The sequence below is a fragment of the Poecilia latipinna genome, unplaced genomic scaffold (assembly GCF_001443285.1).
Source record: "Poecilia latipinna isolate Pla-1442-1.1 unplaced genomic scaffold, P_latipinna-1.0 Scaffold1039, whole genome shotgun sequence".
Lineage (NCBI taxonomy): Eukaryota > Metazoa > Chordata > Actinopteri > Cyprinodontiformes > Poeciliidae > Poecilia > Poecilia latipinna.
The window spans coordinates 135,649-158,242 of NW_015113655.1; the positions used below are offsets into that span (position 1 = coordinate 135,649).

Below are 22,594 nucleotides of genomic sequence, written 5' to 3' on the forward strand. Positions count from 1 at the left end.
GCATGACCTGAAGAGTTGCAAGTGAAAGTTGCAAGGGTTTGTTCACTTTGTCCAAGTTTGACTCCTTTTATAATGCCTCAATTTGACGTAAATTGGTCCTTCAGAGGAAATGACTGAGAATCATTGTGGCAACTCTCAGCCGAGCCCTCAAGGCTGCCAGCTCCATTATCCACAGAATACATTAATCTCATGAGGGCTGCGCTGGACAGATTCAGATTCTGGTAAAATAGACAGAAATGAAGAGATGTCACAACACTCACACATGGTTTTGTTTTTATGTCTGTGCTCTCTTTGCACTTTAATTTCCTCTTTTGTCATCGTAAAATGTTTCCCGACCGCATCGCGTCGCTGTCAGTTAAACTGCTGAGCAACTGGACAACTTTAGTCAACTTTAGTCTGTAAATTATGTTTAACTGGATTTTTAGCCGTAAAACAAAACAAAGTCACCTGAAAATGTACACTGGTATTAATTTTTTAAAATTGTTAAAGTGCATTTGAATAGGAATATAATTGTGTTGTTTTTATTTGATAATTATATTTAAATGAATGGAGCTCGACTGAGTTTCATTCCAACGGTTTTTAGGTTTTGCCAACATACATCAAGCCATTTCAGTAAAAATACAACATATGTAGAGCAGTGAATTATCTTATTCTTGACAGTATTGAGAAGCGTGACTGAACTACAGCTTGAAATATATTTTTAAGCCTGCAAAAAATTAGGAAAACTTGCAGATGCAGGAATATTTTTTTAATTATCTGCTGAGATTACGTCTCACTCAATTCTTTCTTCCAGATCATCACTTTGTCCCAAACGCTATTTGGTTGAGCTCACCCTCTCAGTCTGTATGGGATAAAAATGGTTTATTATGTGCGATCGTTGTGTTGTTTGTAATGCTGTTACTTGCAGCATGTTTTCCATTTAAGAAACGCCACCTGTGATGCCCTTAGTTTGGCTTCACAACATTGTTTGCTGTTTATTTCCAATGCTTCAAAGAAAAAGGGTCTCCTGTTGGTTTTTTTTATTATTATTTTATTGGATGGACTTTATTATTTATTCCACTCTGATTAGAAAAGAATAGCTGAAGGAGTGTGTATTTTTAATGACAAGTTAACTCACATACCAGATTCAAAAATGCCAATATAAGTTTATGAAGTTAATTTATTTAAATCACTAAGTTACTCAAGTTTAAGGTATCAAACATGTTAAGTTGTTTTTAAGAATTTATACATTAAGAGCCCACTGCAGTGAATCCCACTGAAAACTTCCTGGTTTTTCCACCAAATATTTATTTCTGAGCTCTTCCTGAGTTAAAACATCAGTGTTGTTGTTTCTAAATGAACATGAACTTGTTTTCTTTGCGTTATTTGAGGTCTGAAAGCGGTTCATCTTTTTAGTTCTTTTGACCAGTTCTCATTTTCTGCAAATAAATACTAAAGTTTTGCTTGTAATTTCAGCGATATGCTATCAATAGTTCATAGACTAAAAGAACAATGATCATTTTACTCAAACATAGACCTATAAAAAGTAAAATCAGACAAACTGATCATTTTAAATGGTCTCTTAGTTTTTTCCAGAGCTGTTTGTTTTCGATCATCATGGCTTCAGAAGTCTTAAGTTTAACTTAGCAAATGTACAGAAATTAGCTCATCAAAATTATGTGTACTGCCTGTTATGCAGTTTTAAGTGTTGCACACACGGCTATTTGTCAACAATAAAAAGAACCAATGAAATCACACAAACGGATATGAGTTTAATTATTAAGTGTGCAACACTTGCACACATGGAGAACAGATCCTTCCAGCATGCTAACACTATGGCGACGTAATGTCTCGATATTTTTAAATATTCAGACACAGAATATTGAAAAGCCCCAAAACTTTGGACCTGATCAGCTTATTGCCCACTTTAATGTAGAAATATTGATAAAAGCATCATTATTGGGTTATTTTTGTTATGGTGCACCTGATCGAAGAGTACAGCAGTTAGCAAGTTCAACATTTTTGTCAGATTTGAACCTTGAACACGATCATGTCATTGTTCTGACACCTGAGGTTAATTGAAAGCAGCAATGCATTGGTATCATCTTTGCAATGTTCAGGAATATTATCTCAGTTCAGTGTTTTCTAATATCCAGCCTGTGTACCACAGACTGACTGACCAGCAAAGCTGTTTTATTTTCTCAGCCCAATTTACGGCATAGAGGTCCATTTTGACTGCAGCCTCTCTCTCGTCTTCATCATCTCCTCCTCTTCTCATTCCATCATCTACTACACTGATCACAGCTTTGATTAGACTTTTGGTTGCTGTGGTGACCCAACGGTTTTGTAATTTCTGCATCTTGATTGTAAGCTTTTGTAATTTGTTTAAGTGGTGCTTGACAGTGTTGAAATGGCCTACTTACATTTTTTCCTCCTTTTTCTGAGCTTCTTTTTCCTCCTGCTGCTGCTTCTGTATCTTTTTCCATTGTATGTTTCAATTTTGTCTCAAATATTTTTTCTCAACAAAAACTGCAGGTACATTGAGGAATATGTTGAATCTAAGACTACATTCACACTGCAGCCTGAAGTGACCAAGCCTGACGTTTTTGTGAAATTGTATTTTTTTTGCCGTGATCGTTCAAACTTCCAACAATATGCGACTTGTATGTGATCTGCAGTGTGAACTGCAAACGACCTGCATGCCCAGTAGAGGGCGCAATATCGCTCAGTGTTTTAAAGAAGAGGGAGAAAAAGTACTCGGTGTTAGTGGAAGTAAACATGGATGCTAACGGTGAAGCATAGATTACGATTTTGAAGTTGTTGTCCGACCGGAACCAGCACTTAACAACTTAATCCTCATTACGGTCCGCCATGATTTTTTTCTTCCCGCTTGCGCGTATCAGGATGCAGAACAGTGAGGTTTGTCAAGTATCGGTGATCTTCAGCATCTGATCATGACAGTCTGGTCAGTTTAGGCCACATTCATCCTACCTGAACGTCACTGATATTCGACAAACGTCACTATGCTGCGTCCTGATACGCACAAGCGGGAATAAAAACAACAATCATGGTGGACTGTAATGAGGTTTGGGTTGTTAAAGTGCTGGTTCCGGTTGGAGAACGACTTTAAAATCGTAAGATATGCTCCACCGTTAGCATGCTAACGTAAAGACTGAGCACTTCTTCTTCGTCTTGTTTATGGCGGTTGGCAAAACACTGAGCACGCTCTCTATGTACGACATTATTGCGCCCTCTACTGCACATGCAGGAAACTTTCAGCTTGTTTGCAGTTCACACTGAAGATCACATACAAGTTTCATATATTTGGAAATATGAACGATCACTGAAAAAAAAAAAAAATTATTTTAAAAAAATCAGATTTGACAAAAAATGGGATATTGGGTCACTTCATCCTGCAGTGTGAACGCTGCCTAAGATGCTTTAAAATAAGAAAACAACTAATGAAAAAATCTGAGATGGAAAATCTGTGCAAATAAAAACAGCTCAGGTGTGGCGGTGAAGCTTTCTGTCAGGCGGAGTCGGGCCAGCTGGGATGCAGCCTGCCTGCCAGGAGGGAATGTTTAGAAAGCGGCCCCCATGTCTAAATCCCTCCGATCGATCCCCTGCCTCACAGAAGATGGGAATCGATAGTCAGAGGAATCCAGCGAGCCATGTTGCAGACCCTGATTTTCACATTTCACCACACGGTCAAAACCCATGAAATGTCATTTTAAAGGGTAAACCTGATTCTATTTGTGCCGTCTATTCGGGGCAGACTCCTAAAAAAAAATGAAATATGGACTGGTGATAACTTTCTTCGGTGAAAAACATTTTTGGATTCTGAGTTGGCATTACAGAATATGTGACAGATTTCAATTCTTAGGGATTATCAGAATAATTTCTGGCCAGAGGCAAGTTTTTAAACCATTTTGGTCTTTTTATAGTGAGGAAAAAGGTGAAAAAAAGATGGATGAGAAAGATAGTTGATGCATGGGTCACAAACGAGACCTGAATCACATGTTTCTGTTTATGCTCTTGGCTGTAAGTGTCTGCTGCCTCCACTGACAGCCTGACAAATATGACAAATATCTCACTTTGGCTACAGAGGGAACATTTTTTAAGTTTCAGGAACAAAATTCAAGACGCATATCTGTTTTCACTGCTAGAGATCCATTAATTAAATTAGAATATTGTCTAAAGGTTAATTTATTTCTGTAATTCATTGCACTAAGTGAAACACATTATATGGATAAATTACACAGACTGCTGTTTCTTTTTTCGTTAATGATATTTTCTGTGTACAGCTAATAAAAACATGACATTTAAGAATATTACATAAGACGAGTAACAAAAAACATTTTATTCCAGAAATGTGAGATCAAAGTAAAATATATTTAGTACCTGCTTAAGAGTCTGTTTTTTTCAAAACTTGCTTTTAATCTGACAAATGAGCCTCATGTTAAATGTGGCTGTATATGTTATTTAATTTCATTGATCTTTTTACATTTTGTCAAGTTAAAACTACAAATTTGCGTGAATCTTATTAGCATTTTTCTCGGTGCATAGTGGCATGTCAGAGGAAAAGAACATGTGATAAAAATCTGAAAAGTGTGGCATGCATGTTTGTTGAGCCTTACACTCAAAACTTTACATCTGAGCTTTGACTATACCAAGAGTCTGCAACTACACATGTAGCCACATTAAGCGTTTAGGCTCCTATAGAGCCAAATAAGAAATGTTTTTAATTATAAAGGGAAAATGAGCTGATTTTACCAATTCTTCTGAATGTTTTTATGCAGTACATCCATAGAGTACAGCATAAAAACATAGAGTACCTACAACAGATAGATACCACTGGAACAAAGCTTTGAAATCCAATTTAATCTTTTTTAGCTCCTATTTTCTTTATATTTTTTTAATCACTTTTCAATCATTCAAAATTAAGTTTTTTCCTGTTTGTGGCAATTAGATGATTCATTCTGTCCCCTTAGCTTTCATTACAGATTATTTTATTCAGTATTTTTGTTCATGATTTTACACACATTTTACACAAATTTTATTTTGTAGCAGCAGGGGCAAAATAATTCACTTCAGAGTTGGGTAGTAACTAATTACATTTAGTCAATTACATTACTTGAATAACTTTTAAAAAATGATTTTTAACAGTATTTTTACTTCAATGTACATATTACTTTTACTTGAGTAATTTTAATATGAAGTTTGTTCTTCTTCCCACTGAATGAAGAACAAACCTGTTAAAGTTTCATAAGTTTTTATACTGAAAAAAACTGATTTGAATACATTTTCTTTTGCCTGATTTTACTTTTTGTTGCTTATATGAATCATTGCAATTTTTACCTTAAAATACCAAAATTTCTACTTAACTTTATACTTTGGTCCATCTGATGATTTTTAAATATTAAATGATCAGTTTCTCAGTGCTGCAATAGATTTTTTACCAAACACTTTTTCTGCTCTTACTTCAGTAATTTCTTTTAAGTAAAAATATGTTGAAGTTGTGCTACTTTTACCTGAGTACAGCTGTACTTTACCAGCCTTGAATTGAATTAAAGTGTTTTCTCTGTTTAAAGTTGTTATCTTTTTGAAAGGTGAAGCTCTACCCCAGTCTTAAGGATTTTTCAGCCTCCAACAGGTTTTATTTGAGTTTTACTTCATGTTAAGCTCAAATTAACTCCAATCAATTCTGACCAACTTGTTTGCTCCTGTTGAAAATAAAGCGTCTCCTCAGCATAATGCTGCTTTAACTGTGGTTTCATGTGACCAGAGTATTTTTTTTTAGTTCTTTGAATGTTTATTGAAGAGACAATGTAAAAAATGGTTGAAGGATGTGAATACTTTTGTGCTCTAATCTGTGTATCTTCTAAAGTGTCTGTGTCGTTGTGAGGATGTGTCGTCTCAGTGGAGCCATGTTTTACGTTTCTGAGTGGTCAGGTGCAGCTGGAGTTTTACTCGTGCCGTATTGCATCCCTGCTGTCGTTGGTGGCTGCCTGCAGATATGTTAAAGCAAAGTGGCCATTGTCATTTAAATTTTCAAATCATTGTGAAGGACAGCAAAGCATCTGATAGAAATGATTACAGGGTCGAAAATTACAGGTTTCCTTTGGCCAGCGCTGATTGTTGATTGGGCACTCGGTCAGCGGGTGGGGGATGGGTCGGGGCGGCTGACTTTTCAGGACTAGCTGAGGTAATGTGGCTTAAAAAATCTCAGAGGAATGAAAATCGGCATTCAGCCCATCTGCAAAAGTAGAACCTGGCATCGTTTTCTGCTCAGAAACGTTGGTGCACCCGTGTCATACAGAGGCTGCGGTGGGATTGGATGTGGAGGTTCAGATTGTGCATAAATGGTCAGTGTGGCTATAGATGTAAAATGTTAGACCAGGGCAATAATTGCATTTGCTCTGGGATCATGTGATAGCGTTCATTTTGCTGTGACCGGTTTATCTTGTGTGTCTCTGTTCGGTGCTACACCACCTTTCTCCTGTGCTGCACAGATTGAGGCTTGTTTGGGGGACGCTGGCATGTGTGTGTCACGCTGGATAGGGGTTTTTATCTGGCATTGTGTCCATGCAGGGTGGAGATGCTATCGGAATTAAAACCTGCTTCTCTATGGAGCCCTGTCATCCAACAATGGAGAACAGCATTACCCAGAGTGCAGCAGGACAAAGCCTCCTTTTCTTATCTCGGGGATTGGAATATTCACAGAGTGATTTAGCTGCTTTTACCAAGGGGAAGTGTCAGGCTCAGGAAGAGAGAGACGGAAAAGAGGAGGGGAAAGAAATAATGAGACCTGCAGGATGTTTACAAAGAGATGTTAAAAGGCTGGAAATTGCAGATTGATGGGTAAAATTGGGGGCATGAGATATAACTGCAGCATTTTCAGCCACATTTATTAAAATTGAGCATTTATTTTCATTTTGTTTTCACTTCTTTATTCAACCCGTATTCGTCTTGCCCATCCCTGTGCAAGTCGTTCAAGTGAGTGTGCAGCTGGAACGGGCCATGAGGCTCCGTCTGAAGAGGGGGCAGGACACTGATGACACAAGCATGGAGAATGCCATTCACTCTGCTGAATTTGCACTGTGCATTGGAGCTTTAATCTGGGGGCACGTTTGTTTATTGGCATAAAAATGAACATCTGCATGGAGCTATGCTTGGACGGCACGGTCTCCGCAGCTCCCTAATCGCTTAAGAGCCTGGAGATGTGGAGCATGCCAACGAGAAAACAGAAAAAGAGGGATTCAGCCGCGCCCAAGGCCGCTGTCATGCACTCCTTTATCTGCGTCTCATTTAAGCTTAGTCGCTCTCTCCCTCTTTCTCCTCCTGCAGGCCAAAAGTTTTAATTTTATAGAAAGGTGCCTGGTTGTTTTATTTATTGGCTTCACTTTATGGGCAGGCATTTTGTGAGACAACACATTTTCTTAAAAGCATTCTAACTCAAACACATTGGCTACGCAGTTTTGAGGCCAACATCCAAATTGCCAATTGTGATTCAGTGCAATAAGAAGATAGAAGAACCTTAAAGTGAGATTCTGTCTGTGCAACAGTAACTCCCCACCTTCATTTAACACACATTTCATTTAGTTTTTAGACCTACGAGGCACAAAAAAATTATATCGGTTTGATTTATTTTTGTTTTTGTGCTTTTAAAAACCCAAAAAGCACAAAATGAAAAAAAAATATTGACATTTATGTTCAAATATGCTTCCTTCTCTGCAAAAACACAAAATTTTTCAAAGTATTTTTGCTCTAGTTTCTAGAGCAAATATCTTAGTACACTTGAAATAAGACAAAACTAACTTTTCAACAAGAAATGTGATCTTTATTTGAGTCAGTATTACCATATTGGTCAATTATTTTACTTATTGTAACATGGGAAAAACGTTTTGTTGTAAGAGAAATAATCTTCCAATGGAGCTAGTAATTTTTTTTGTCAATATTAAGGATTTATTGACTTAAAACAAGCTCATATTTCTAGATGAAAAATTATTTATTAATTAGTTTTGTCTTACTTCAAGTGTGCTGGGATATTTGCAGTAGAGATTAGACCAAAGATGCTTGGTAATACTTTGTGTTTTTGCACCGTTTTTATCTCTCACGCCATCCACCCTGCATCATAAGGGAATCTTTTTCTTTGTAAAACATCGTTTAACATAAATAGCACATTTCTTTGTGAAAAACACATGAAGTTTGCTGCACCAGCAATAAAATAAGAGTTTATTGCTGGTGCAGATTGGCCACTTCACAAAGGCACATTCAAGTACAAGGAAAGAAAGAAGAAGAAGAAGAAAAACACTCAACAGGTGCATTCTGGTCTTAGAGCATTTTACATCTGGCCCTTTAAGGACTGAGATATTTACAGATACATTATCTCTAAAAACATAAATCCCCAAGAATCAAGTGAAACAACACTTTAACGCTTGGAGTTGCATCTAATTTCCTTCTTTATACACACAGTGTGTAGCGTTTGGCTGAATGTTTGATACAAAGGGAGACAATCACAGTGGATTTCATCACAAAGCGGCTGGAACATGACAAACAAAAGACAAAAGAAATTCAAATTCAATAGCAGCCCTGCACAAAATTGTTGTGCATCCTTCACAAAGGATGTGTTGTTGTTGTCCAGTCACTTTTCTCCTGGGCAGACTGATTTCAACAAATGAAGTACAAAATGTACAAAGGTGTTTTTAAAGCTCGGGAATCGACTGAACTGCACTAGTGTATTTTCCCTCCTGTTAGGGTAAAAGAGGAAAACAGTGCATATTTTGTGTTTAAGCACCTGCACCTTTTCTAGGATTTTATGTTTCTTGAAAACATAAAATGTTTCATATCTTATTCAGATGACCTCCCCAGTTCAAGATCAGAGCAGTTGAAGGGCTTTTAGATCTCTGACATTTTTCCACGTCTGTGATTAATTTACAGCCATTTAAAAATCACATGTTCACCTTTTCATACTGGGAAAAACCTCTGGGCCACATAAACTAAAGGAAATGAGCTGAGCAAATTAGTTTCTGATGGCATTCATGTGATTTTCCTCTTTCTTTTTTTGACAACTGTCCTTTTAGTGAGAATGCCCTTGTGTTCCAGAAGAAATTAGATGTCAGTCATTACCGAGTAAAAATAATGCAAATTGTAAGGTGCAAGTGTGTGAGCAATAGGAGTGATGGTTGAGAGGTGGAGGTTATACTGGTGGGCTTAATCTGTTGCTTAAACTGAGTAATTTCATTTGTTTTTGTACTTTTAACCACTTAATATTGGTGGTAAGGTTCTCTGGGGTCTAAAAAGTGACAGAGTAGAGAAAGAAGCAGAGATGCAAAAATCAAATTTTTCAGCAGTGATTTAAGATGATCGCACATCCTCAATTATTGTTAGAAGTTTTAAAGAAAAGCATTTTTACAATTTATTTTGTTGCATGCAGTCATTAAGTATTTAGACAAATGTTTATGGAGGTGACCTTCCTGTTATCTGCTGAATAAATGTATCTTTCTTACAGCCATTCTTTTTATTTATTTTATTTTTTATGTATTTCTAGTTATTTCTTTTAGTTTTTCTGGTAACACTTTATTTGAAGGGGGGTGAATAAGACTGTCAGGACACTGTCATAAACATGACATAACACCTGTCATGAACATGAATAAGCCTTCATGAATATTTATGACTGTTGTCATAAAGCATCATTTAGTAAATTATGACACTTTTAATACAAAGTTGACATTATTCAAAATGTCTTTGTTATGACAACTTGACATTAGCCAAGAAATCATTACTGATATAAATTTGTTATAAAAGTATTAATGATTGCACTTTAAAAATTAGGTAACTTTATGTTATTAAAGGTAAAGTTTAAACAGTAATGATTTCCTGGTTAATGTCAAGTTGTCATAACAAAGACATTTTGAATAATGTCAACTTTGTATTAAAAGTGTCATACTTTACCAAATGACACTTTATGACAGCAGTCATAAATATTCATGAAGGCTTATTCATGTTCATGACAGGTGTTATGTCATGTTTATGACAGTGTCATGACAGTCTTATTCACCCCCCTTCAAATAAAGTGTTACCGTTTTTCTACTTAGGGTTTTGTTTTTAACCTTATGGTCTATTAAGACATTCTAACAGCATTTATATAACATCTTACTTTATTTTGCTTCGTTCTATCACTTTGCTTCAGTCAATCAATCGCTTGTCTAGGTATGTAGAAAATAAGAATGTCTGTTCTTACTCTAACTTTATTTTTATGGTCCCAATAGAGCCAACTATGAGTCTTTTATGATCTGTAACCACACCAAGGAGTGTTGTTCCCTCAACCTCCAAAATGCTGCATTCACTGATTGGAAACAGGTAAAATGTTTCAGTGTCTGACCTTGCAAGGTCAAATTGGAGCCCATAACGCACCAACGCATCAGATAAGCATGCACACACACTCGTACCTAAGGGCAATTTAGATCATTTTTAGAGACCAACTCGCCTCCCAGTCCTGCTTTTGGACTGTGGGATGAAGTCAGAGTACCCAGGAAAAACCCACACAGTCAGAGGGAGAACATGAAAAAAACGGCCAGGATTCAAACACAGGAGCTGGACGGCATTGTTACCTGCTGTACCGCCATTCCTAATGCATCCAAACTGAAAACTTTACAAACTAATGTTAAGATTTTCTTGTCTTTTCTTGCTGAATTTCCACAGCAGCTGAGTTTTTTTTTTTGTGTGTGTGTGTGCGTGCGTGCGTGCGTGCGTGCGTGTGTGTGTTTACCTTTCGGGGCCGATGCGTGCAGGTTAATGAAGAGCAGTAAATGAAATCCTTTATTGTGTTTGATATAATGTCAGCTTCCATTAGGGAAACTGGTGGAAGGAATGATTGCTAGACTATCTGGGAGAGGGTGTGCCGCTTGTGTGTGTTTGGCTTTTTTACTTCACGCTTGTGTGGACACCCCAGGGCACAGCAGAGGCAGAGAGTGTCGTCTGTAATTATAAAATCATTAGCAGGTGTCCAGAGGAGATATGAATATGACTGTAATCTGTCCTCGCCCATGATGGAGCGCTTGTCACACACTCAAATGTCAGCCTGTCTCCACCTGCACATCGGGGGAGTTCAGATTCAAAAGGTTTACTCCTAGCGACTACTCACTCATGGCGCGGACCCCAACGTGGCAGTCGTCTCCGTGTGTCGGCCATTTTTCAGTCGCTGTTGTTGCCCTGCTCACACGAATCATTAATGGAACAAATTGCACATATTGAAATTTTAGGTGTTAAAGGATGTGACCTTAAATCTTCAGTAACTTTTATAAAAAAAAATGTTTTGCTAAAATGATCATTATGTTGTGACAGTGTCATATCAGACAGGTAATTTGTGAAAAAATAAAACTCTTGTGTCTTCACCCAGTGCTACCTGCAGAAATACATCATTGAGTCAGAAACAACCAATCAGAGGTCTTAGCGCTGTCAATCACTCATGCTCACCACCTCCCTCTTCTTCTTTGCTAAGCTGTTTCACTACAACATAGCCTGCTATGAATGCTAATGCTAGTTAGCATAGCCACTGATGACCCTGGGCAAATGTTTTCTGTAACAATAAATTGATTTTCAAAATTAGCACATTAAGCAGCGTACATGAGGTTAATTGACAGCGTTAAGCCCCTCCTCCTGGCTCTGATTGGTTGTTTTTGACTGTGTGATTCCTCAGACAGCAGTAGTAGCTCTGGAAAGAGGTGAAGCAGATCAATCTTTCTCATCTGGCTCATCCTGTCACAACATGGTGACAGTTTTAATAAAAATGGAAAAAAAAAATGTTTTTTGTAAATGTTACATACTGCAGCTTTAAGGTGGAGGACATTTTATCTTTCCATCTGATGTGTTTTTTTTTTTGTTTTTTTTTTTTCAAATCATTCTCATGTTGAAACTGAGTGAAAACCAGAGCGAAAAGACACGCGGACACGTATCCGCTCAGATATTCAAGTGAGCAGACATTTTCAGCAGCGACAAAGTCACATTGTAATCTGGAGCAGAGAGGCGGTTTCTATAGCAACGCTAGACATCTAACCTACACGCTGCTGCTTTTGCCGAAGTCTGAAATTGGTGCGAGGAGGCTGGTTGGAGAAACAGAGATGGGAGGAGAGAGATGAAGATAAGACATGGCAGGGAGGAGAAGGAGGGACGGAGGAAGAGGAGGAGGAGTGATGAAGCAAAATGAGAGGAAAGGAAGCAGAGTGAGATAAGAGTGAGGAGAGGATAGCGGGTGTAGAAGATGAGCGGAGGAGATTGATGCAGGGGAGGGGCAGGAGATCATCACCTGACCTCAGTGTTTGTCTCCCTTTTTGTATTTGTTGGTTCACTCTGAGTCATAGATTTAATTTACTGATAGCACTTTGTGTCGGTGGGAATTTCTCCTACATTCAACACTGATCCCATGCACAATCTGTATGTGTGCAAATGAATTTAGAAGTTAAATCAATACCTTATGCAATTTTCTTTGTATGTAAACAACATGCAGTTCATGTGCATAAAGGAGATCAGCGCAGGATAATTGCTGCGCTTATGTGGAATCAGATGTGTGTTTAACCTAAATCCGTACCCAAAGAGACCTGTGACCAGCTGCAGCAGATGGCTCCGCTGACCCTGGTCATGACTCAGGGTCATGGTGGCTTTGGAAGCACAAGCATTGAGCCGTCTCGTCTGTGCATGTGTGCTCAGATTGCTTTCATGAGTAACGACAAATTACCCAGGGCTGCTAGGGAAAGAACTTCAATGTGCAGCTGTGGAATATTTGGATAAAAATATGGCTTTATCTAGTCCAATATTGTCTTGACGTATGTTGCCTTTCTGGACTTTAACAGCTTAGTTGCTTTTATCAGAATAGGTTGGGCATCTAGGTCATGGGTGGTCTGTTTAGAAGCAGGCAGTGGATGCATTGTTTTTGGTGATACCGTTTAATAGCTTCTAGTTTATTATAGCTCAGTTCTTTACAGTGAAACAACATGAAGACAATATTGTTATTTAATTTTAAAGTTAATTTTAAAGTCTAAAGTAGGCAGTGGAAAAATAAACTTTAGGTGGGTGGAATCAACTCACTCACTCTTTGTTACCTAGCAACAACCTGTTAAGTAACTTACGGTTACCTAGCAACTACATGTTGGGTAACTTGCGCAGCAGCAGCTTAAGTAGCAGTGAAAACTGGATAAAACATGAAAGGTCACGCCACCAGTTTGGCAGTATTTCATATTTTTAAAACAAAACAAAAGAATCAATAATTATCTATATCGACTGATAAGACAAAATCAGCTATGTGAGATATATGGACATTATATCATGTAGCTGTTTTCATTCGGATCTGCCATGAGTTTTGATGGCTTGTCACTTGAGTAAGCATATGGCAGTGTGACTTTGATTTCATTTCTTTAATGTAAACACAGCAATACATTGTTCCCACAAGTCTGATCTGCACCAGATCAGTAGGCAAACACTTGTGCAAAGCATAGCGGACCCATGGATTCAAGACCAACAAAAGGAGAATATGTAGACACTCTTGACCAATGTGCTAGAGAAAGGTTCTGGTGACTCGCAAAGCACGAACATGTAGTAACATACATGTAGGCTACATATTTGTCTTTGCTTGTAGATAAAAGCTACATTAGCTAAGGTAATTTTGCTAGTTTGGCAGCAATAACTACATTAACATTGCTGATATTTATCTTAGTATAAATATCTGTGACTGAGTGATACTTATAATGTACTTATTGTATTGTTTATAAGTTAGGAACAAGGCAACAGTTCGTTCTAAGCTTGTGGCTTGTTCATTGTTGTCATAGCAACCGCCTGCCAAGATGGCTGTTCATGGACGTGTGATGTCACATGAGAACTACTTATTGCAAACTTATATTTTTTTCGGAATCAGCAGAATATAAACGAAGATTTGTCCACGTTTGTCATGGAGACACAGCCGCTGTCTGGTGTTTGTTCGTGTTGGGCTCTGGATATGGAGAACCAGGCGTTTCTCGACAGGAAGTCGTCCTGAATTAGGACTTTTATCGCTGCAGCTGTAAGAATAAACTCCTTAGAAATGACAAACCAGTCTGAGCAGGACTGGGCTTCGGATCCGTCCTGCTGGCAGACACAACACCCCGTCTCCCCTCCCTCTTTCACTGTTTTTCTCCTCTACTCTTTCTGCAAAAGCATCGGCTATTTTTAGCCCTGGCAGTCTTTTTCTTTGTTTCATTCTACGCACTCGACCACCATACATCTCCCTTCTCTCCGTCCATCCCCTCATATCAGCCCGACCTAAACCTAACCTCCAACTCAGCCAGTTTGCTCCCTGACTGATCCGCTCCGATCCCTCCGCTCTTCCCATTTCCTTCCATCTTCACTCCTGATCCGTTTCAGAGCTGGAGGGAGGAAGGAGCTGCTGGTAAGTTGAGGATGTGTGTCAGGGAGGCAGAATCCGTTCTTTCTCTTCTTGTTCCTACTTGAACACAATCGGTACGCTGTGTTGGCGTCAGTTTCAGTTTGATCACACCTTTTTCCAACTCTTTTGGGACTGTACTTTCTTGGCTGACCTGTGCTAGACCTTAGCAGTGACGTCTTCAGGCGGCGTATCCTGAGAGTAACCCAGAGAAGTTTAGAAAAGTGAAATAGTTGTTCTTTGAATATGATGTCTGTAATTGTTAGGGTGTGTCTGAATCCTATTTTATCCCTTGCTCTTAAATTGAAGTGCTACGTTTTAAAGTGCTAGGGTCTTTAACTAGAAAAAATGGGGAAGGACTCTTAAAATAAACACTTAATAAAAAAGATTAGCAGGAGATAAAAGAAGGAAATTGAACATAAACATATTTTCATGGACAGGAACAGCAGTGATGTTTCGTTTTAAGTCTTCAAATCCTATTTAACTGTTGGTGATTACCAACAAATTACCACAAAAAATAGCAGAAATGTTCAATTTAAAATATTTTTACCCTCATACCCACCAGTATATTGTTCATTTCAACAATCTAAATTAAGGATAAAGTATTTTGATTAATTATCCAAGAGGAAAATTATTGCAGGACGTGTATTAAATTTTTCTGCACTGAGTTATGGTTGCAGTCTGATTAATTATCAGTACAATTCAAGTCTGTTATTTTGGAACAAGTTTATACCCTATAGTGCAGCGTGTTGGAAAAGTATTAATGACTCAAAGTTTTTCACATTTTCTCAGATTACATCCACAAATTGCGGTTTGTTTATATGGGATTTCACGTGTTTAATCAGCATAAAGTAAAGCATTACTATGAAGTGGGAGGAAAATGATACATGAGTTTTAACTTATTTTGCAAGTAATTTGAAAATGTTGTTGTCATCAGTAACTCATCCTGCAGACCAAAATGTTTTCTCATTCTCCCTTTCAAGTAATTGTACCCGTCAAAGCGGATATCTGTGAAAACTCGTTTCTCAGTCTGGTCTCAGTTCAGGCGTCTAGATTGGGTGAAGGTCATTCACATGGATATGATCTGAGCTAAAGTGTTTCTTTGTATGTTCAGAGATCTTTTCCTGGACCTCTCTCCCATCAACTTATACTGAATTTATCCAGGGGTAAAAGAGTAAAAGGGCTCAAATTAATATGCATTCTGCACTTTTCATATTTTTATTTGTGTCAAACCATGTATCATTTCCCTCTTACTCTACATGTTTGCACTACTACTGTGATGAAAACTCCCAGTAATTTACAGCTCTGGAAAAACTTAAGTGCCCACTGCACTGAACCTCCTGGTCTTGTTGATTTCTGAACTCTTCCTGAATTAAAACATCAGTATTGTTGTTTCTAAATGAACATTAACTTGTTTTCTTTGCATTGTTTGAGGTCTGAAAGCTCTGCATCTTTTTGTTATTTTGATCATTTCTCATTTTCTGCTTTTGCTTGTAATTTCGGAGACATGTTGTCAGTAGTTCATAGAATGAAAGAGCAATGTTCATTCTACTCAAACATAGACCTATAAAAAGTAAAATCTGAGAACTGATCATTTTGCAGGTCTCTTAATTTTTTCCAGAGCTTTATTCTGCAGATTGAACTTTTGTGACAAAATGTGAAAACGGGTATTGATAGTTTTTCAAGGCACATTTACTTATTTAGTTAGAATATTTTGCGATACAATATCAAATTAAATCATTCTTAAATAAATCAAAGCAGATGTTATTTTCTTAATAGGTAGCACTTGCTGACATGTTTTTCTCCTCCATAATAAACAAAATGCAGCACCTGATCTGGACTCGATTACTTGACTCCTACAGCGTATTAAACCAAACATTTTTTACTAATTATGATAATCTATCAGTCTTTCCAATAAGTGTCTCTTTTTACAGTGTGAAATTTTGAGTTAAGTGCCAAGAAATATAGAGAAATTAATTTCAACCTAAAATGAAGAGAATGCCTGTGTGAAAAGCAAAAAGTTATCACCCCTTACTTCGCTCTAATGCTCAGATAGAAATAATTAGAAACCGTGTAAAACCTTAAACCACAGTTCTCTGTCAGCCGGCCTCCCTCACCAGACTGCGACCGCAGCTCTGCCGGTGCAGGCGCGTCAGTCACTGCGCTGCCCTTGAGATCGCGTCCTCAGCCGGTCTCTGCTCATCATAATGAGGCCGACCTCAAGGTGGCTGCTGCTCGCCAAACCCTCACGCCCACCTGGATGAGAGCTCCAGCTGAGAGGGAAACGGGGACGACTGGGTAGCCGACCTGCTGAGAACGAGGGTGGATGAAGTCTGAAAGCTTTGGTGTAAAAATCAGAACCTGGTAGCTAAAAACTCAAGTGGTTAAGTGGAACAGAACAGCTAAACAGTGGGATACATTTTCACTCTTCTTAACTTTTGGTACGCGCATTTCTGCTCTCTGCTTGGGAGCTGTTTACCTCAACGCCACACTAACAGCAGAGGGTGATAAAACTCCCACAGAGAACAGAAAGTAGAGGAAAAGGCCCTGTCCACACCAACACTGATGCTTTTCAAAGAAGTCTTTTTTCTGTTTGATTCTTTCATTTACATGCAAACTCATTTGTAGGTGAGAAAAACTAATTTTCCAAATGAAGATTTTACAAAGCTTTTTTTTTTTATAATGTTATATAAATGGAAAAGAGAGCTTGAAAGCATAAAATCACAGCTGACTTTTTTCTCCACACCCACAACAGAAACGACCCCCTTGAGGCTACTTAGAGAAAAATTTTACTAAAAGATTCTAAAAAATAATGTTTATTTGTTTCAAACGTGCTTTTGTGTAACATTTGACTTGGTTTAAAATATGTGGCTAATTTAAATGTGTTTGAAACTCTTTCCAAGGTCGTTTGTTGCCCTTGAGTGATTTTGTGGGGTTGCTGACTGCAGTTCAAGATTGGAGCAGATTTTGCCCATTATAGGCTGATATTTTCTGAAAAATGAAAATCTTTTAATTCGACCATTTTCAATAAGGGGGGCTTCATCCAGGGGACTTCATCCAGACTTAAAATCTAGACAAAAAATAGAAACGCACTTTATCCAAACACTCAAAAAACTGTAGGTCATCGTTTAATGTGACAGTGAATATTTTGTATTCACTGCGACCTCTAACCCCACTTTGCAGACTGTATCCACCTGCAAATCGCTGAAGTTCTTGAAACCCTCTCTAAAACCATTTTTAGTAGTTCAGACACCAAATTCACCTTAACAAACATTAATATTTGTATCGAAAAATGTCTTAGTACCATAACAGAAACTAGTTAATGCATCTTCCTTTGTGAATACAGCCAATCAGAGCCAAGGGAAATATATAGCGCTCCTGGATTGGCTGCTTAGCCAATAGGTTTGTTAACTAGCTTTGTGCCTGAGCATTTCAGCTCCCTGAGCTGCATAATCTTTAACATTTTTTAGATCTGCTCTAAAAAAAATCTAGAAATAATTTGGAGAAAAATCTGCAAATAGGTGAATCCGTGAACATTATTCACGGGGGTCCACTGTATGCGAGACTCTTCATGTTTTGGTTCCGCGTTGATATAAATATTCGTTAATTTATCTTTTGACTAAAATGTTCCATGTTTAGAACGTTCTTCCCCTGTATTTCTGTGTCTATGTGATTGGTTTTTATGTTATACCACCTTCTGGTTTCCAAAATCTGGATGGAGAAAAATGCAATACTGTGCTGCTGGGTCGATTTTCTGGCTTCATCTCAGACCATCCGACTTCACACTATGAGATTCAAACTTGTGCTGAACGCAAGTTTTGTCCATCTTGCCTCGTCATGACTATCATTTTACATCACACTACCCCTCCTGTGTTCTGTGATGCTGATTATATTCTCATGCTGAACGGTGTGATTGAATATAACCATGACTTTCTCTCTCTCCTGCTCACCGCCACAGGTCGGGACTGATATAGGCACAGCTATATCTTCTCTCACCATCTTTTCTTCTTACTTTTCTTTTCTGCACAGGAGAATGCCATTTCATACTACGATTCGAAAGCGGATTCAGACTATGTGAGTACAGTATGGACTTCTCCCTAACCCCTCCCCCCGTTTCCTCGCACCGTCTGCCTGCCTTGACCCCTCCAGACGCACAAAATCCCACTCAATCCACTTCCTGTTCCCTTTCACCCCTTCCTGCAAGCCCTTCCCGCCCCTTCCCCTGGCCTTCTCGGTGTTGATGCCCTTCCTTCTCGGGTCGCAGGATCCTGCGCTGTCTGTGTGCATTAGTGAGTTGGCACTGCTGTCTGGTGAGCACGGCCAGGTCGACATGCATGAGTCTGTGAATCCTGGTGTCCTCCCCCAGACCCGTCCTTTTGTCCGATGGATGAGCCTGTTGTTGGCGGTCAACCTGAACTGCTGCCGTTGGACGTCTCTTATTTATGTCAGTCAAAGGAAAGTTTCAGAGGCTAAACAAATAGATTTTTCCTGGAATTCCTGCACAGAGTACGTTTTGAAATCACACCGACTGATTGATTAAGTTTCAAGGAGGCGGGGAAGAATCCCCTTTAGATCACCAGAGCAGGGAGGAGATGGAGCAGAGAGTGAGGAAAGAGAAGCTGAGGAGCAATAAATCACGGTGTGATTTTCTCTTTGTGCACGACAGTGTCGTGATTAATGACACAGCGCTTTAGGGCCTGTCAGCACATCTAATTGGAGAACATCGGTCATCATTAACATGGCACACTGAGGCCGAGTCTGTGACGCACCTCTGACCCGCTCGTCTACAACTTTACGACCTCCCGGAACCGATGGCGGGAGTCAGGCAGAGGTCGTTCCTCTCCGAGTCCCCACCAGCAACCCTCCCAGTCGGTCTCACTTAGTGAATCTCTGCGGTTAAGCTCTGATGCTTGAATATAATCCTGAACTATAAAGAGGATGTCACATGAAATTGGTTTCAAGCAAAAGGTAAGTCATTGTCAGGCTCTTTTCCCCTCCTGTGCACCGCACCTCGTTAATTTCTCCCCCTGTCGCTTCATCCTTATTACAAAAGTGAAGTGTAATGTACCCGAGCATGTCCGATATTCATTTTTATGGTAAAGAATTTTTTATTGACACTTTCAGGTTTTCTTAACTTTTTTTTTAAACTTGCTGTAAACCAGACAAAGAAGCCTATTTGGGTATTGAATAAAATAAACAGTACAATCCACAATTATTGGTGATCCTGGTGAAGTTGTGCATAAAGTCTTACAATAAATCTGTCCATCCTTATATGTATTTGCTGTGGATTGGCTCATCAGGGAAGGGGGTCAAGGAGAAACACCCAGACATCCCTTATCGAACAACCCAGTCCAGAATGGACAGACGGCTCCTCTCTTTTAGTGCGATGCTCTTAAAAAAACCTCCACAGAGTTGCTGGAACCACATCTGACTCCTTCCTGTGATGATGAGCAGCAGAAATACTCAGGATTTTCTCACACCTGACCGTCCAGGAGACTCTGTTCATTTAGGGATCAAAATGTCAACATTTGTCACATTTTCATGTGGTTAAATTTCAATCTGCACTGTCTGAAGCGATCTGAGCTCTTTGGAAAACCTGTTCACCTCCTCGCCTGTGGTGGCGCTGTATCACAAACTACTGAAGGAAACGACTCAAAAAGCTCTGGAGAAGACATGAGCTCAACTTCCTTCTTTGAAAAATGGAGTGGCATCAAATTTTAGCAATTGTAAGATTTTTGTTTTTGGTAAAAGGCCTTGATCCGTTTCTCCTGCTAGACACTTTGTCTAGCTCTAGCGTTTGTTTAGGTTTTATTTACCCAGAATGCCCTGCTCTACAGTCCACTTCCTGCTTTTGGAGCGGTCTCCAGTTCACTTGGTGTTCACATGTGCATTCAAACCACACCAGAGTTCATGTCAAGCGAACAGAGTCCTCGGTTTTAATTGCACATTCACATTTCCCCTAATGAACTGGACTTTCTAGGCAAGTAAACCAGAGTTTGATTAAAGTAGACTAAAGAGGGCAGGTGTGAACGCATCCTTAGTTCCTCATGGATGCGTTAGCGCCTCACCACATCCTAAAACCCGGGTGCAGCTGCTCAACACAGCAAACTCATATCAGGCGCTTTCATTGGCGATTCTTTCAGAAAGGATCCATATCACATAACCACAAGTAGAGTCTTAACATGGTAAATTAAAAGGCCTTTTCTCTTCGTCTAGCTCCGTCTTTGCTGCAACAAACTACAGCAGGCTTGACACTGCCAGATTCCCAAGCCTGCCTTCTCGTCTCTAATGCTGCATCCATCCTTCTCTCATGAACAAGACACCAGCATTTCTTAATTTTAAAGAAAGCACTTAACCTTTTTGGGTTGTACTCTCAACACTCGACTGCAAAGTGCGTCTGTGCATGCTGAAGGTCACGGCATGTTTTAAATGTGTCCCTGCTCTAACACACCTGATTCAGACAGCCTAATTACCTTCTCCGCATGTCATCGGGTTTTACTGAAGCCTTGCAATGAACGACGGTTCTGATCTTTCCATTGTGATAAACAAGAGAAAGATCACAACATGCAAGACAGCAGCACTCAAAGACCAACTTTGGACCACTGTTCTAAATATATCAGCAGAACAGATTTTGTTGATATATTTAGATCATATTCTGTCTGAAAAAGTCAGACTGGTGGAGTCCAAACTGCACTGGAAACCAGTTTGACTGTGTGCAGAAGACATGGACTCTGTTGAACAAGAACAAGGTGATCTAGTTCTGAATCCTTAGAACCCGTGTAGACTCTACTATAATTTATTTATGTAAGAGTTTATTCCTAAATAGATGTGTTTAATTAAAGATTAGATCTGTTTACATTTTTTTAGTGTGTGGGAGTGAGTCTCAGCAGTAATTCATTTAAATGAAGGTTTTTTTATACATCTTTACCATGGCGGTAATAACTCTACAGCTCTGGGAAAAATTAAGAAACCATTGGAAACCTCCTGGTTTTTCCACCAAATCTTGATTTCTGAACTCTTCCTGAGTGAAAACATCAGTATTGTTGTTTCTAAACGAATATTAACTTGATTTCTTTGCATTGAGAAATGGCATTGACCATTTCTCATTTTCTGCAAATAAATAGAACATTTTTGCTTGGCGTTTCAGAGACATGTTGTCAGTAGTTCATTTTACTCAAACATTTACGTATAAAGAGTAAAATGAGAGAAACTGATCATTTTAAGTGGTCTCTTAATTTTTTCCAGAGCTGTATGTTTAGAAAGAAATGGCTACGCCTCATTCTAGAGAAAAGAGCAATTAAAACATAAAAATATTCTTTGGTCTGCATAATTTCACATTAATTGCAGCACTTTAATCTGCCTGGTAGAGAAATACTGCCAATCATGACTCTAGGTTGTAATTTGCTTGCAGCAGGACTTTCAAACACATAAAATGAATTGCTACAACTTTGATTATGATGTTGGTCAATCAAACCTTTTCTGCTTTTAGGCTGTTACAGCATGACTGGCGCGATATCCCGGACCGTCACGTAACAATGCTCCCATCTGTGGAGTGATGAATGTTTGTTTTATCCTGGCAGAAGGTGTGTGTGATGTCGCTTTGATCTGACGCACACCCAGGTCCATGAGTGATGCTTCGGGTTAGCCGTGGTCGGCGCAGGGCGGGACTGGAAGAAGATTTGAAATGTCATCTCTGGCCCCTTCAGTCTTTAATTAAACCTTGAGAACGGGGAGATAAAATTAACAAATTGGGTAATGGATCGAGCAAAACAGGTGGTAGATGGTTGAAGAAAATGAACCAATCAGTCTTTCCTGTGTGGATTTATTCAGCTTCTAATTAGACACTGCCTTGGTTAATTATGATTGGGCTCTTCTGGAGGAAGGGGGGGGCGACAGCTCAACACTGAGAGAATTAGTCACTCCAAATGACAAACAAATACTGAGCTCTGACAGTCAACTTAGGGAAAAGCCAACATTTTAAAACCCAACTGTGTTGCAAAAGCAAAACAAAAAAAACCATTTGTAACTATTTGTGGATATGAAAGTTTCTTTAACCTGCATGTCGGTCACTACAGTGGGCAGCTGTCTAAAAGCCATTTTCTTGTGCTTCTTGTGGTTTTTTTATGTTATAAATCCACACAGACCACTGAAGTGGACTGTTACGACTGGCTCAAGGTCGTAACAAAACGGGAGACCATGCAG

At 38.9% G+C, this 22,594-nt stretch overlaps 1 protein-coding gene across 4 annotated transcripts in view; it reads left to right on the plus strand.

Moving 5' to 3' along the window:
- Positions 1-22,594, plus strand: part of LOC106959036 (voltage-dependent calcium channel subunit alpha-2/delta-2-like) — a 210,323-nt gene that overhangs the window by 123,739 nt on the left and 63,990 nt on the right. For 2 of the 4 annotated variants that reach the window (XM_015051294.1, XM_015051295.1), the window contains exon 5: positions 18,422-18,466. The exons of the other annotated variants lie outside the window; for them this stretch is intronic. In XM_015051294.1, coding sequence (XP_014906780.1) covers positions 18,422-18,466 — 45 coding nt within the window. The remainder of the gene's footprint in view (positions 1-18,421; positions 18,467-22,594) is intronic. 4 annotated transcript variants of the gene reach the window in all.